This window comes from Atractosteus spatula, chromosome 6 (assembly GCF_055471065.1).
Source record: "Atractosteus spatula isolate fAtrSpa1 chromosome 6, fAtrSpa1.hap1, whole genome shotgun sequence".
Lineage (NCBI taxonomy): Eukaryota > Metazoa > Chordata > Actinopteri > Semionotiformes > Lepisosteidae > Atractosteus > Atractosteus spatula.
The window spans coordinates 20,409,831-20,426,399 of NC_142711.1; the positions used below are offsets into that span (position 1 = coordinate 20,409,831).

Here is a 16,569-nt window from a genome sequence, read left to right on the forward strand (position 1 = left end):
TAGATTTGTTTTAGCACCACTGTATTTCCTAATTAAAATTACTTAGCTAGATTCTGGCATACAGTACTCTGTAAAGAAGTTCTGTTTGCAAACTATATCAAAATGGGATTTTTAGAAAACACTGTAGAACCTTTAAAGGCCATTAGACAGAATTTGTGTGGAATTTCAATGACATACAGTACAATTTATGTTGAAATTGTAAAATGTACTAATTGGACCTCTTTTAGAATAGTGTGTGCAATTTTGGTCACTGTGTTATAAATAAGATATTGTTGTTCTGGAATCAGAGCAGAGAAACAGGCAAGCATATATGTACATTCACAGGCCCATAGGAATGCCCTACATTGATGTTCTAAAAGAACTGAGTCTTGTATGTAAAAGAGAAAATTATCCCGATTCAAGTATTCAAGATCCTCAAAGACATTGTAAAAGTCAATCCTAAGGACTTCAGTAGAATCAGCAGTGAATGTCTGGATGATCCCTTCAATCCTTAGCTAATAAAAATCAAATAAGCTAGACAGAGTCTGATTGTCTCCTTGTGTTTGCAAACTTTTTATGTTCTCGTGTAATAAAAGTGTGTGCATGAACTATTGAGCCTTGGGAATATAGGATATCAGATCATTTCAAATTTCCTCAGGCATTTGCCTTGTTAAAGGCAGTCTACAATCACACAAGGCCCCACTTGTAGTCAGAAATGTGACATTGCTGTTTTTCTTTTCTTTCCAACAGAGAGAGGTTTTGAAGACCACGAAAATGTAGTGGAACTTTTGTCTCAGTGGACACGAGACAGCGAAAACAAAATTCTTTTTATTGAAAGTAAAGATAAATATGCAGTTTTCAAAAACCCTCAGGTAAAAAAAACACAACTTTTCATGTTAGATTTGACATTTATGTAGGCAGTCATTTGTTTCAACAGTCACATACCTCAAAGAATGTGTTCACTTTGAGTTCAAGGACCTGTTAATGTTTTGAGATCTTTATTTAACTCATCACACTTCATTTGCCCATGCCTTAAGATTCTGTCTAAAAATTGTGGCATTTATAAGAATAACTTCAGGACTCTGTAAGTCATGCAAACAGTGTATTAGAACTAGAGAAAGAAAGGAAAACAAACTCTGGAGCTAAATATATTCTGTCTAGAACACAGGAGACTAGGAGGAGATTTGATCCAGCGATATACAATCCTAAGGAGTACAGATAGGTTCGACCCAGGGGATTGTTTCACTCTCAGTAGTCACAATTGGAAACCCTAGGGGAATTTAGGACAGAGTATAGAAAAACACTTCTCTGACCACAGAGTGCCGGGTGTACAGAACAGGCTTCCCAGCTTCCCAGGTGATTGAGGCCCAAACTCTGGGAGACATTAAGAAACTTCCAAGTGAGCAAGATAGACCTCGTTTACAGACCATTCTGATATCCAAACTGATAAAAGTAAATTTATAAGAGACATTCTACTGGGTCTATAGCACACAAGTGCCAAAGTATAATGCAGAGTCCTGTAGACTTCACCACGACACCTGTGTTGAGGCTCCACCAACAATAGCAGTCAGGCACATGTTGCTTTAACTTTAAGTGGCTGACAGACGTTTATGTTACAACAGTGCCAGCTCTTGTTTGAAAGGTACAATTTAGTAAAGAAATCCACATTTCATATCAAGAGAAATGGCAGACGTCCAATGAGGGCATTGAGGAGTTTAAAGGCACATTCTGATTTAGAGACACTCAGCCACAATCTCACGGATGGCAGCTTTTCACTATTTTAAGTAAAAACCGAAGTACCATAACTACATTGAATAAAATCAATTACCCGGATCTACAGTATCTATTTGCAGCAAGGATATCATTAAGATATGGTAAGCTAAAAGGTCTCATTTAAGCTAAAGTATGCCTAGTCCAACATACAGTAGAAGACTGTTGTTTTCCTGAAGGGCACAGATGTTGCCAGGACCACAGAAATTTACAAGGTACTTCATAGAACATTAATAGGATTGATTAAAAAATAAAAATGAAACTGCCTTTTAATTACGAAAGCGAGGAAGAAAGCATAGCCATCAGAGCTAAGTGATTCTTAAGACATTTTACATCTTTAAAGACATTTTAAGAGCTTTAAAGAATGATTGCCCTTTCATGACATCACGCAGGTCTTGTAATTTGGAGTGCACTATGTTCCTTGGCTCCTCTTCTGTTTTCATATATTTATCTTCATATGTTTAATCACAGTGACATCTGGTTATTGTAGAACTTGTTTTTTTTCCCCATCCATTGCATACTGCTGGATTTAGTGTCATTATCCTGCATACCATTATTGCCTTTATAAGACAATAACACATGTGAACACAGGGATCACGGCAAACATAGCAATTTCAAAGGTTACGTTTGTAAAAACAAAATCAGTTTTTTCCATACTTCATTTCCTTTTACTGCTAACCTCTCCCTCGCATTTCACCACGGCTTTGCTGGAAGCCACATACAATAGAACTTCAACACTACGCCTCCACTGAAAGATGCCTTTTCACACACAGAGCTTACAGAGCTTTTAAATCCAGAGCTTCTGGGTCTTCCTCTGCGAAGCACAGCCACATCCACATCATCCATTTCTAAACATATAATGGAATACATGCACAGGGAGTGGCTGTAGTATTGTAGAGCTTCAGAAAGCAGATTCAAGGTTGTCAGCCATTGGAATTGAATGTCGTGCTCCAAAGTTGCTTACAATTTCCTCCTTGTTACACATGTGGGTGTTGGTTCTGTATTGTACAATGGTATATGCTGGAGTGATCTGGGGAAGAGACCATGATCAATGGTAAAGCACCAGTGCCACCTGCAGTTTGACCACTGAGACAGCGCCCCAATCACCCATTTATTCACTGCTGTGCCTTTCATTGAACATACTATATGAAATTGTTCTGCCCAGCCCACGTGTTTAAAAATCCATCCAAATCATGTCTTTTGCAGATGAACCCCTGCAAGACCTAGTACCCATTTCAACGAAAGTGCGCTCTGCAATGTACCTGACATATCTCGGCCTGTTCGAGAACTTTCAAGCTATTACGAGTTTTGGAGGCTGAAATCCTTTAATTGTGCCACAACTGAAAATGTTACAGTAGTCCAATTGTGTTCTTTTTCAAATGCAGTAAATGATGTATAAAATACGGGCAGCACGGTGGTTCAGTGGTTAGCGTTGCTGCCTTGCAGAGCTGGGGCCCTGGGCTCAGTTCCTGAGGTGGGGTGCCATCTGTGTAATGTATGTAATGAATAATATGTTCTCCCTGTGTTCGTGTGGGTTTCCTCTGGGTGCCCCTGTTTCCTCCCACAGTGCAAAAACATACTCGTGGAATAACTGACTTCTGTGAGAACTGGCCCTGGTGTGAGAGTGTGTATCTGTGTCTGTTTGCCCTGTAATGGGCTCTGTTCTGTCCAGGGTGTGTCTGCCTTGTGTCCGTTGCTTGCCAGTGGAGGCTCTGACTCCCCCACGACCCTGTATTGGATAAAGCTGTTTAGAAAATGGATGGATGGATTTAAAACACTCTGTCTGTTCTTTTAATAAGTTCACATGGTCTGTACTTCCACCACACAGTAGTAAATTAAATTAGAGAAACAGAAACACCTAAATAACAACAGGAAATTGAAATCATTCAGTGACAACACATCCTAGATCTACATGCAAAAAGTTGGTTTATTTTTCTCAACTATGTTGTGCTCCAATTATGTCTTAAAATAAATGTAAAATAGGTAGTTTTTACAAATTAAATATTATGTTAAATATTAATAACAAATTAAATAATCCCCAAATCATAACCCCACTTACTCTTGGTTTACATTACATATGCTTATTTATTTTTCTTCCTTTCTTGCTAACTTCCTTCTCAGGACTTTTATCTTGGGAACAAAGGAAAGAAAAATGAACAAAGGGAAATGAAGGACAAGGACAAGGAGTCTCTTTTGGAGGTGTGTGCTACAGTATATATATATATGTGGCTCATTGCTGACCACACATGTTGCATTTGTTAAACATACATCGCAGACATTATTCCCATTTGCCTTAAGACAGGAAACCATTACAGTAATATTCGTGTTGTCCAAAAGCTGTTTTTCAGAAAGACATTTGTAACTGAAAATCCCTGACCTGAACTTTAGCAATGTGCCCACAGAGGATTGAAATGAGAAAGGCTAAGATGATTCAATGTGACTGATTAAACTTTTCACTTTCCACATCTTGCCCCTTCGCTCCTGAACACAGGAAAGTTTCTGTGGAACGTCCATCATTGTACCAGACCTTGAAGGGGCTCTTTATCTGAAAGAAGACGGAAAGAAGTCCTGGAAACGGCGCTACTTTCTTCTTCGGGCTTCTGGAATTTATTATGTGCCCAAAGGAAAGACCAAGGTCAGAGAGTCAAGACAGACGTTGAAGGCGCCTAAAAAAATCAAGCTAAGCCATTCAAGCCTGTGTAAATGAAGAATTCCCCCAACAGCCCTACCATGATATCCGAGAGTCCCTCTTCAAATGAAACACTTGTGCAAATATTAGATTATTGTCAACAAGACCTTTTCTGCAATTGCTAAGAGGCACATTTTTGTAGGGAGACAAAAAATGTTTACTTCCAGTTTCAGTGTCAAATAATTTTAAAGCACTTTTAACAGTCTCAAATGCACCTTAAAAGAGAATACCAAACCTGACTCTGCATAAAGCTTAATTCATTATTTTACCTTCCAATAGAACCATACAGAAGAAAGGACAATACGCTATTACTGTCACTATTGCAACATGTATTACCTTTTCTCCTTTTATTCCCACTGCTACTAATAATAGTATTGATAGCAGTGGTAATAGTAGAATAAGAACGGAGGTCTGTTATAAAACCATGCATTTAACATTACATACTTCAGACACATTTCTATACATAATATACTTTCAGCATTTCAGTCAAACTTCAGTGTAATATTTGTAGAAGACATTCATACAGCATTGAAAATTGTGTATTTTTATAGCTAGAAATATCACACTTTTTTCTAAAAGCACCCAAGTGACACCATACAGTAAATGTTTTCACTGTACAGAGTCTGTTAAAAGCACCTCCAGCACATCTGAGCTCAAAGTCATGAAGGATTTAACTCATTTCCTGTTCTCCGGCAGACATCACGCGATTTGGCATGCTTCATACAGTTTGACAACGTGAACATCTACTATGGCACTGAGTACAAAGTCAAATACAAGGCACCGACAGACTACTGTTTTGTCCTCAAGGTAAGAGACCCAGGTTTTCCTGATAACTCATCTGATCTGAGATACAGTATACTAGAAATAAGTTACAGCTTCAAGCAAAGGAAGGTCAGCCGATTGCCTGAGCTTACAAACAATACACATTATGGTTCTTTAACATTGTGTAAAGCAGCACTTATGAACATTTAATAAAGGTAAATTTACAAAGTGTTTCCCTAGGTTTGGGTGTGTGCTATATGTTTACTTTGTTTTGCTGGTCTTCCACAATGAATCAGCTGCATGACATAGCTCTATGCTTTAAAATGATCTCACTGTGCTGTATCACCAGTCACTTTGCTTTCGGCAAAGGTAGTCAAGAGTGAACACCTTTAAGGAAGATACAAAATAAAAACATAAAATGAAGGGTACTCAGGTAAGTAAATTAAAGTAAATCTGCAGGTACTAAAGATGAAAAAGCAACTGCACAACGCACCCTCTGTGGGACAAAAACTACAAAATATATCCATGATAAAAATGGCAAAGGTCTAGACCATGACATCAAAATGGTTGATGTACAGTACTAAATGACTATTTCCTAAGAACTTGCACTAAAGATGAAGCCAATAATATGCCTGGGTTTCAATAATTCCAATAGTTTCAATAACTCTGGGTGGGTTTCAGTAGGCCTGTGGAAATGAGAAAGCAGTTTACGTACATTGCCATTAATGTGAAAATATTTCTATGTAGTAGAAGCAAAAAGACAGATATCAAATGACATTTACTGTACTTACAGGATATGAAATTTCCATGTGTATGATGCATATAATTAATAGACCTCATAGCAATTTACAAAAGATAACCATCTGGTGATTAACACAATACACAATAGATTATTTTCTAAAGGATTATCAGTTTCTAAAAGACAAGGAAAACATTCTTAGAACAGACGTCCCAGAAGCTGAAAACTCATTATGAAAACTAACATGGCACTGTAATTTTTCATACAATCCACATGCTATCTACTAGCAATGCAGGTGCAGTGAAACGCTCATGATCAAACACAGAAGTGTTGAAGTGTGTCATCTGAGTCTGCTTAGCATCTTAAATCAACACGGGTGCAAATACCTTCTTTCACTGTCATGCTGCGAGTGAAGCTGCGTGTTGAATATGACGTTAAAAACATGTTGTGAGTAATTTTGCAGTCTTAATATCTGCTAAAGCAGCACATATAACAAAATCACTCTGGCAGCAGTATCGTGCACACAGCGTTAACAGAGAACAGTGGCTTATGCAGTTAGAAGCCCTAGGTAAGGGGGAAATGTTGCACTATTCTTTGAGAACTCATGATGTTTTACAAGTAAAACTGCTCTTACCATAAATGTAGAAGAAGATAAGTGATCCATTCATCGTACATCTGATTGATCTATTATGACCTGGCCTACATTGAGTTAAAGCTGAGTTTTTACACTAAATTAGCCAGAGATTGTTACAAATTTGCCAATCCCTCACCATGAATATCTCATCAGATAAAGTATGTAATGAGTACATATTACTCACATTTATATCCAAGATGTTACAGGGCTAAAATATTATTCAGTTGATTAAAGTTTCACCATGAAATGTTTTCAACCACAGCTGAACTTTTAAAGTTAAAGAAAAAGGAGGCCTTGGCTGAAGAATAGGCTTGTAATCTGCGACACAGCTTCCCGAAGTCTCTCATTTTTATATGTGAGTGGTTTGCAGGTACGACATACAACCTCACACCAAAAAAAGGAGTTGAAAGCTCTCGTCTGGTAGTGATTATATGAAAGTATTTGCACTTCGACGCTGTGGTTAACAGATCTGAGTGCCTTTGTTGAGTGCTTGTGCAGACTTCAGCCCTGCCATTAGCTGCTTTGAGGCTGGTGTTGCTGGTACGGTCAGCGTTGGCCATTTACACACCAACACCACTCCCTGAACACACAACCACACAGTCTCAGACAGCTGTACGTTTATAACTGCATTTCCAGTGCACAGCTGTACATTTAAATCTATCTGAAACACAGAAGAAGAATTGTAGGGCTTAAAAAATCATTCAAAATAAAATGTATCTCAAACTGTGTGCTAAAGTATTGTTTCAACAATTAGCCACTTGTTCGGCTGTTTATTTTCAATAACCCCTCCGTGATTAACACAAAAAAGCAAAACACGTTAAAAGAAGAAAGAGCATACAGTTTATGTTTTTGAAGGTCTTGCTGTTCCACAGCTCACTTAAATAAAAACTCTTTCAGTATAAAGGCACGCTGAGTTACTAAAACTGTTCAACCTCAAAGTATTAATTAAAATGCAAAGGATTTTGTGTTGTGCTTCATGTCACAGGATTCTTCTTACTTAGAATATATTTGTATTACTTAGAATATAAGTGCTGTAACCACACTCAATTAGTACAACCTAGTATAAATTAACCTTTTATTATTGTAAACAAATTTTGAAAGCTTCTTTAAATTAATTGGATATTAAAGGATATCCACAACAAAGTAACAAATAATTAGAGCTACTCAGGAAGAGAGGAGTTACAGAGATTGGCATATTTGTCCCGTATGTACGATGTACCATACCTTCTCAGTAGCCAGAAAAATGCCTGTCACTGCTGTCTCTCCTGCTGCTTCAAAAATATATATTTGACTAAAAAGGAGCAGAAAGATTAAAGAACATCCCTTTCCTTGGTCATTGTAAAATGATAGATTTATCACTTTACCATGACTTTGAAAAGTCATTTGTGTACTTTGTGTACTCTTGATTTATATGCACGTGTAATTTAACTATGAAGCACACCTCACAAAATATTTTAAGGGACAGAGTCATTAATAAGTGCTACTGTCACACACCTGTAATCCTTTTCTTGTGAGTTTGTGTTATCACCTGCAAACTGGAGAGGAGACATATTTAAGGTATTAAGAATGGCTTTCTGTTGTTTACTGAAGCACTCTAACATTTTGCAGAAAAGGTCTCATTAAGACCAGCCATCTTCCTGCATCACCAGATAAATTCTGTTGACAATAACTCTAGAAATCCTTATTTCACTTCCTCTAATCATTCACAGGAAATGTAAAGAATTCACGCCATCTGGTGCAAGTCCGGACGAACAGCACATATGAGAAATGTCAGGACAGGACAGCGAGGATTGCACAATGAGCACATCTTAGCAAAACACGTTCGGGCGACCATTTCAAGCTTCATTTTTTAGACAGAAATTTGAAAGATCGTCAAAACATCTGCTTCGCATTGGAATTATTATTTCTTTTCTGGCCATGACCTCATAAAAAGCATTTGGACAACACAAATTTATTTTGAGTGCCGGGAAGCACAGGAAGAGCAACAGGCAGCAGCAGGAATCAATGACTAACCCATTCTGGAAGGAGGTATTCACCAGGCTGCAAGGTCTGCTCTCAAACTCACAATCTAGCTTGATGAAAGTCAAGAAGGTGTGCTACAGACATGCCTAAGAATCAGAAAAGAGCTTGTCTGTTTTACAATCTCTCTCCAAGTGGGTTATAAATGTTCTGTGCAAGGGGGCCCCAGAACGATTGAACCCTTGGCCAGAGAGTTGAGCTAGCTCTGTGCCTCACGTGTCATAGGTTTGAGTTTAGGCCAAATCATGAGCTGACTGTGACCAGGCTCAAGCTGCAACACACATGGGATTAGCTCGAAATGGTCATCTTGATTCCTTGTGCCACAGCATGTGTCACGCCCTCTGCAGCCAGAGGGCGCTCCTTCTCTGTCCTGTCCCTAGTTTCCTGTGCTTTGCTCTCCTTCCGGTGTCTCTCTCTGGGGCTATATATTTCCGGGTCACTTATTCTGCTTCGCTCAGCATTGACGTTTGGATGTCCTGAGACCCGCCTAGCACCAGGTCCCCGCTGAGGGCATAGGTTTCTATACGGCACTCCAGAACTCTTTGCACTGCCGAGCCCGGGCTAACTCCCCGTTTCGCCGCCTCACATAGGGTCTTTTTCGCTCTCCTGCCTCTTGGCCTGCTCTCCTGGTTTGTCCCTTCCGACATCCGTGACAGCATGTCTAAAGACGAACAGTTCTAAGGATGGGCAGGTTTGTCCGTCTCATCTTCTAGATTGGTATGGGAGCTGTTGACAGTCAGTCGAGTCTTCGAATGCCTTGTCAAACCATTTTAAAATCTTGTGCACGGTACAAAATGATGGGATTTCTGCAGGCTCAGCACAAATCGAGCCATTCAATAAAAAGATGTACAGTAAGTAGGTAAATAGGCCAAACAAATCAAACATTCTCCCTAACGAATACAACGTTTCTGTCTTTATCCTGCATATATTATAAGTTAAAAGTAAGTAATGGACTGACTTGTATTTTTTTTTTGCCAGCACCCTCAGATCCAAAAGGAGTCTCAATACATCAAATACCTGTGTTGTGACGACAAGTACATGATGCACCAGTGGGTGACAGCAATACGAATAGCCAAGGTGAGTTCAGTAAACCATGGAAAGACTCGTCTACTCCCCTTTACAGTCTGGTCATGCTTTGCAATGAACGTCGATAAACAAGCCACACCTGTTAAAGCTATTGAGATGAAACATAAACTGGCGTTCAACAGTATGCCCATCAAAAGTCAGTTAGAAATGTATGAATTACATAAAATTCTAAAATACTGATCTACTCTTTAATCCTATGAAAAATATAGAAGAAAAAGACAAAGAAATTCACCTTTTTGAAGTAGCTAGCACACTGTCTTTTAGGTGGGAAAAACTCTTTCAGCTTTGTAATATTTTTAAACCTTCTGTAGATCACGTTGTGTGTACTTTTAGTAACAGTGCCTGGGGTTCTGAGGTTGGTTCAGTAGTATTTTGGGAAAGAGCCTGAACAATACAGCATGTGAAGTTCCTGCTTGTAGTGGTCTAAACTGCAGGATGTATTCATACAGTTTAATTAAACACAAGGAGACAGCACAGGTCTCTGTTTTCCTGAAACTTTATTTGTATTTCTTCTCTTTAGAATTAATTTTAAATGAATGTTATGATTCAAAACTTCCCTAAAGCTTAACTATTTAAAACTAAACAAAATAAAAAAAGGGTTTACATCACAAAAAAATTAAAATAACTTTTTATCTTTGACATCATTATCAGGTCTGCATCATGTTTTTCTTTCCTGTTAAATATATAAAAAAAACAGACAGACAGCAGTCAAGTCTCTTCCGTTTTTGAACATATTAGGTCAAGATTTGGATTCTCAGAACTTCTCAAAACTTAAACTGTGTCAACTTATTAATTAAAAATACAAGCCAACACAGACTAAAAAAACAGAAATGGTGATTGGATTTCAAACCTCATCACAATAATTGAAGATACAACAGCAGTGAACTGCATGTTAAACAGCAACCTTAAAAAAAAAGGTGGAAAATATATTCATATTAATACCTACTTGTTGTGTCATTTGAAGAGGCATTTTCTGTATGAACTCCTATCTGTTTTGCCTTCCCTCAGTATGGAAAGACACTTTATGACAACTACAAAGTAGCGGTGCAGAGAGCTGGACTGGCCTCCCGCTGGTCAAACTTAGCTGCTGCAAACACCACAAAGTCTTCTGGACCTCCCAGAGGTAAAGGCAACCCTGAATTCTTTCTGAAAGCGTGAGAGGAAACGTATCGAAACGCCTGCTAATTATAAACTTGGAAAAATAAAGACATTTAAAAAAAAACATTTTAAACTTAGTTCGGCTCCAAAATGTGCAATGCAAATTGGGACACTTTTGAAGGATTCAGTTTTTCAGTAATAGGTATAGTTTAGTCTGTCTTCTGAATGGTCTTTATATACTTGTTCTGTAATTGTGTAAGATAAACCTGCTTTTTAGTTAAAACTGCAGCCCCACTAATAGTAAACCATTATCAGAAAAGGGTGGCATGGTGGTGCAGTGGTGAGCATTGCTGTCTCACAGCACTGGGGCCCTGGGTTCAACTCCTGGACTGCAATCTGCATGGAGTTTGCATGTTCTCCCCGTATTCACGTGGGTTTCCTCTGGGTGCTCCAGTTTCCTCCCTCAGTCCAAAGACATATTGGTATGTTAATTGGCTTCTGATACAGCCGGCCCTGGGAAGAGTGAATGTGTTTGTGTCTATCTGCCCTGCAATGGCCTGGCGTCCCATCCAGGGTCTTTCTCCTGTTGCTTGCCAGGACAGGCTTTGGCATTTCCAGACCCTGAACTGCATAAAAGGATTATTAGAACATGGGTGATTTGATGGACATACTGTATCAGAAATAAATATCTGCAAAAGGTGACTACTTGTCTAATGCTGCACAATTCCACTCACTACCTAGACTATACAATATGTGACAGTGGCCTTCTGCAGCAACATCAGCCTGAACATAGCATAAAAAAACAGCTGAGTTACAAACTCCTGTGACAGAAACCCGCTTGACGCATTGGAGGTTAAATATTCAAGTAACAAGGAAAAGTGTCATGAGAGGACTACAGATGAATTCATTATACTGTATTGTGTAGAAATGGCAAGTAATATCCATGCGTGATAACATTCTCCTTGCTTTCCAGCAAAAGTTGCCATAGAAGCCAATGGGCACGCAGCCCAAGCCCCTGCACACACGACTCTCAGCAAAGCCTTCCCTGAAGCCTGGAAGCAAGCAGAGGCCAAGGTAGGGTGTCACGATCGTAATCCCTACTTTTAAGGGCACTCCGGCTCTTTCACATTTGAGTTGATCATGTGCACCTACCTCCAAGTCTGCCCCTCCTTATTTAAGCCAGGTGCTCTCGCTATTCCCGGCTCTGCATTGGAAGACAGACGCCCGGAGGCCCACCTACCACCAAGTCGCCCTACATCTGCGGCTTGAGGGCATAGGCCTCCTATCGGCATCCTGACCCTGCTGAGCCCAGGGTTCAGGGCGCCTAGCCTCGTCATCCTGTTTTTATTCCCCGTCCCTGTACCAGATTCCGTTACAGTTTTTAACTGTGTCTTGATTTCGTCGCGGATGGATCTACCGGATTAGTACCTTGGACTTCCCCTTGGACTCCCTTGGACTTGTTTGCCATGGCCACGCCCCCCAAGCGCCAGTTCACTGTCATCACGCCCCCCTGTTTGTCAACCTGCCCTGATCCTCGTCGTCTCTTCCCCTTTGTCCTTTTCCACTTACTTCCAGATTATACCGTCTGCATAGGGTCCTGAACTACGCACCGTAACATAGGGGAAGGGATTCTGAGACTACAGAACAAATCACAATACCTTCCCACTCTTAAATACTGTAATATGTGTAAATGCGAGCTTGGTATGCAGATGCATCATTATCAGGGATGAGCGGTGAGCAGAAGGCCAGGTCTGCTTTGTGCTGTTGCTGGGGGGAGGTGGTCAGTGCTCCCTCACAAGGTGAGGTCATTAGCCTTTCAGCCCCAGAGGCTAATTTCAAATTTAGTTCAAATCGCGGAAGGGAACAGTACAGATTTTCACACTGGACATCTGTAATTGTTAGATAAGGGGGGAATGGTTATGTCGCATTCATAACCTAATGATACTTCAATACATCTTTCTTTGAAAAGAAGATACACATTAAGTAAGTAGTTTCGCAAGTTTAATCTAACAAGGAATAAGATAGTGTCACTTTTTTGTTTTTTAAAAACACTGACAGACATTAAAAATGATATAATTGAGTGCTGGAGCTATAAGCATTTATCGCGTTGCTAGTCTCTCAGTTTAATTTTAACTGAATAGCAAAACTGTACATTTATATACGTATATATTTCAGTCTCAGTTCAAAATTACATACAGTATGTAAGAACCCAGATAAGATAATGCAGATGCAAAAGTCTGATAGCTTGCTGCATGTAAAAAACCAATATGCGTTTTAGCTGAGAGTTGTGGGTTCAATATTTCAGTTGAATTTAAATTCAGAACCCTGGGGAAAGGAACTGCAGTCAGTGATTGCCAGACCTGCCCCCATCCCCCCCACCGTTTTTGTATCATCTGCAAACTTAGTTAGCTATACCAAAACTGAAGTCACCACTATAGACCCGGAAGACCAACAGGCCCAAAATGGATCCTTGTGGTATGCCACTGCATATATTTTATCAGTATAGTTATAGCTTGGGCCACTTAAAAAGACTCATTTCTGACTGCTTACTGACATTTTATGATGAACCTAATCAAAAGTCTCCTGAAAAGCTCAAACAATTGTGATAAAGCTGTTTCACATTTACATGTTTGGTTCAATTGACGAAAGACATGAGAATTAAGTTACGCAGTACTGTTATAAATTATTTTTCGATGTGAATTTAAGCTAAAGACAGCATGACTTTTAGCAGCAGAGGAAGGGAATCTGAAGGGAAGTTTTGCCTTTTTGTTTGACAGGACAATGCCAGGGACAGAGCGAACGATCCCTCCTTGCTGCCGCCGCCTCCAGAGGAATTCCTGCCCCCTCCTCCGCCGGACCCTGTGCCCCCACCGCCGCCTCAGCCCTGCCTCATCGCGGCCCCCAGAATGGCGCCCCCCCACGGCCAGCCAATCTGCTTCCCCCCTCCACCGCCGGCCGAAGACCAGTCCCTGCCCCCTCCCTCCGACGACCTCCCAGAGCCGCCCCCCGACTTCCTGCCCCCTCCTCCCCCGTGCGGGGGAGCCAGCTATGGGGCGGGCGGAGGGGCTCCCCCCCCACCCCCACCGCCACCTCCCCCTCCCCCTCCTCCCCCTGCCCCTACAGCGCCCAGTGCTGCCCCTGCCCCCCGAAAAGTAGCTCCCCAGCCCCCCAAGAGGACAACCCCTGTGTCGGCCGGGGGTGGGCAGGGAGACTTCATGTCAGAGCTGATGAAGGCCATGCAGAAGAAGAGCAACAAGTGAGGACCCCCGGACCTTGTGAGACCACAGGAAGAGGAGCCCCCTCTTCTGCACTCCCAGCTCACCATGCAGGACCTCTAGTCCTGCGGGAATGCGGGCAGAGAGCTCACCACTGCTGTGTCCTGAACTGTACAGAGGACGTGGAAATCAAGCATGCTTTCTTCTGCTTTCTGCAGTGGGATTTCTACTTTCATGTTCCTCGGACCGCAGTCACGTTTTAAAAAAGACAAGCGTGAAGCTACGTAGTATAGCTGAGACAAAATTAAATTAGTTTGCTGGTCGAATTGAGGATCTTGGCTGTCACGTGATAATTCCAGGGGTAAATTTGTTGTTTTAGGAAAAATATGTTGCATATGTTTTATAGAACGGGTGATAAAACAATTGAATCCTTCTAAAGGAAAACACGCCATTGTGTTGGTTATTGTAATATGAAAGAATTTATACTGCTGGGAGCTGAACAGTAAGTAACTGCATGATATCTGCTTAAAACACCAAAATGTGTTCAATTTGGTGGAAGCAAAGATTTAAAGTTATTTATTTTCTTCTGTGTATGTTCACAAACATTTCCATAGTCAAAGAGATTTCAGGAACTGTAAAATATACTCACTGAGACATGTTAATATTTTGTTAGCAGTTTAATGTAAAGTATGGATTACAAGAGTACTCCTATAACTACTATGTGTGCCCACTCTGCCACTATGTCTGCACCGGCGCAGCAACGGAGATCACATTCAAATATTTTCTGTAGACAATGTAAACATAATTTTCTTTCTTTTGTTTAAAGTGAATAAATTCATCTCCTTAAATTAGACTTATGCCTTTATTAAAGGAACACAAATCAAGCTTAACCACCGGTATATTATGGTATAATTCTCTATACATTTTATGCACTCGCCATTTCTACTGCAATAAATACTTGTATCACAATTTAATACCGGCGGTACAAAATACGTTGCTCTTAGCCTCAATCCGTAGAAGAAGTGAGACAGAAAACACAACCTCTATCCACTCTCTCCATTTCATAAATGTATTCAGCGTTTTAGATTTCAGTTAGTGATCTACTATGGTATGACTAGAACATGCAGCAGAAGTACACAGCGAGCACTGGCGGAGACAGACTAGCAAACTGCAGTATGACGTGTATTCTAATGGCAGTTTTAATAATGCTACAAAATGTCTAAGAACGCTGTGCCATTGAGTGAAGCATGACTTTGTGCACCAATAGAAAAGAAGCTTTCCTTAGCTAAAAAAAAAGAAAATACAAAGGGCAACTGCATATTCCCTTTCGTTTTACACAAAGGTTAGAGCAAACAATATTTCTTTACCACACACTTCTGTGCAATGAATCAAATCCACATCGCTCTTCAGAGTGCATTCGATAGCACCGAAAACAAGGGATAAAAGTAACTGTGACCATTAACTGACTCAAAGCACAACTGGCGTACCTGAGCTACCGTGTAGCAGTTGTGACTACCCATTAAAATCTTCACATTTGTTTATGGTTTCCCACATGGTCCTCTTCTTATTTTTCTGCTAAATACACGACATTCGCTTTTCCGCAGAAACAAAAGAAAAAAGTGCAGATAAAGCACAGCACAGTGAGTAAAGCCAGGAGTCAGTTGAATTACAATATTTCAATCTCGAGTGAAAAGATGGGTCTTTAACGGGAGTTTTGGATACGAGCAACGCGTTTGACAGATAAGGAACGCTGGACACACGAAGGCGTGTGGAGCCAGCTCTTCGGCAGAGTCTCAGCCTAGAAATAAGCATGAAATCAACTTCCTTAAACGATCTGGAGCTACAGCATTCACAGTGCCTTCTATGTGAGCCAAGAGTACTTCACCGAAAGCCTGCCTCAATTACAGATGACCAGAGTTTACAAGGTCAAACGTCACAGAATTCAGGACATACACAAGCCTACATAGTATCTTAGAAAATATATGGTATAGTATACTAATAAGGTATTATGGTAGTCTAATCTTGATTAAATAAATACATTTCGGCATCAGCCGAACACAAGGAGGAGACACAGAAGGAGCCTGAAAAGAGCTCAGGGTGTAGTGTTTCTACCAGGTGTGAGCCCCGTTGTGTCAGTCAGAGTCGGCTCAAGGCGCCGGGTCTGGAGCCCCCACTTCTGCAGCTGCCTCCTGCTCTGTGCAGCACCTGCAGCAAGGGGCTGCGCCTGTGTGTGCCAGCGACTGCGAGCTCCGCGACTCTGAACGGCGGAAACTGGGTCAACACTTCTAGCATCACAACCATAGGGGAGACAAGTAATTGATTTTACACAATAACCACATAAAATGCTATAAACATCTACACAGAAACGCTTTCAAGAGGTGATTACTATGTAATCAATACTGCATTCCTCGTCTAATTGCCTTTGCAATTCTGGCATTTGACTGGTAAATTCTGTCTTTATTTAAAGTGCAATATGATGCCACCTGGTGGCCAATAAGTAATATGCAACAAATCCATCTGTAGAAGGCTTTGTTAAAACAGCATTAAAGATTAACTAGCACTGGGCTTTACCACCTTA

General features: G+C 40.5%; 1 protein-coding gene across 1 annotated transcript in view; it reads left to right on the plus strand.

Annotated features, from left to right (window-relative positions):
• Positions 1-14,834, plus strand: part of apbb1ip (amyloid beta precursor protein binding family B member 1 interacting protein) — a 44,172-nt gene extending 29,338 nt beyond the window's left edge. The window contains exons 7-14 of the mRNA XM_088919164.1: positions 730-851; positions 3,871-3,948; positions 4,241-4,384; positions 5,135-5,245; positions 9,571-9,669; positions 10,687-10,801; positions 11,750-11,850; positions 13,554-14,834. Coding sequence (XP_088775290.1) covers positions 730-851; positions 3,871-3,948; positions 4,241-4,384; positions 5,135-5,245; positions 9,571-9,669; positions 10,687-10,801; positions 11,750-11,850; positions 13,554-14,036 — 1,253 coding nt within the window. The 3' untranslated portion in view covers positions 14,037-14,834. The remainder of the gene's footprint in view (positions 1-729; positions 852-3,870; positions 3,949-4,240; positions 4,385-5,134; positions 5,246-9,570; positions 9,670-10,686; positions 10,802-11,749; positions 11,851-13,553) is intronic.
• Positions 14,835-16,569: the final 1,735 nt, after the last annotated feature.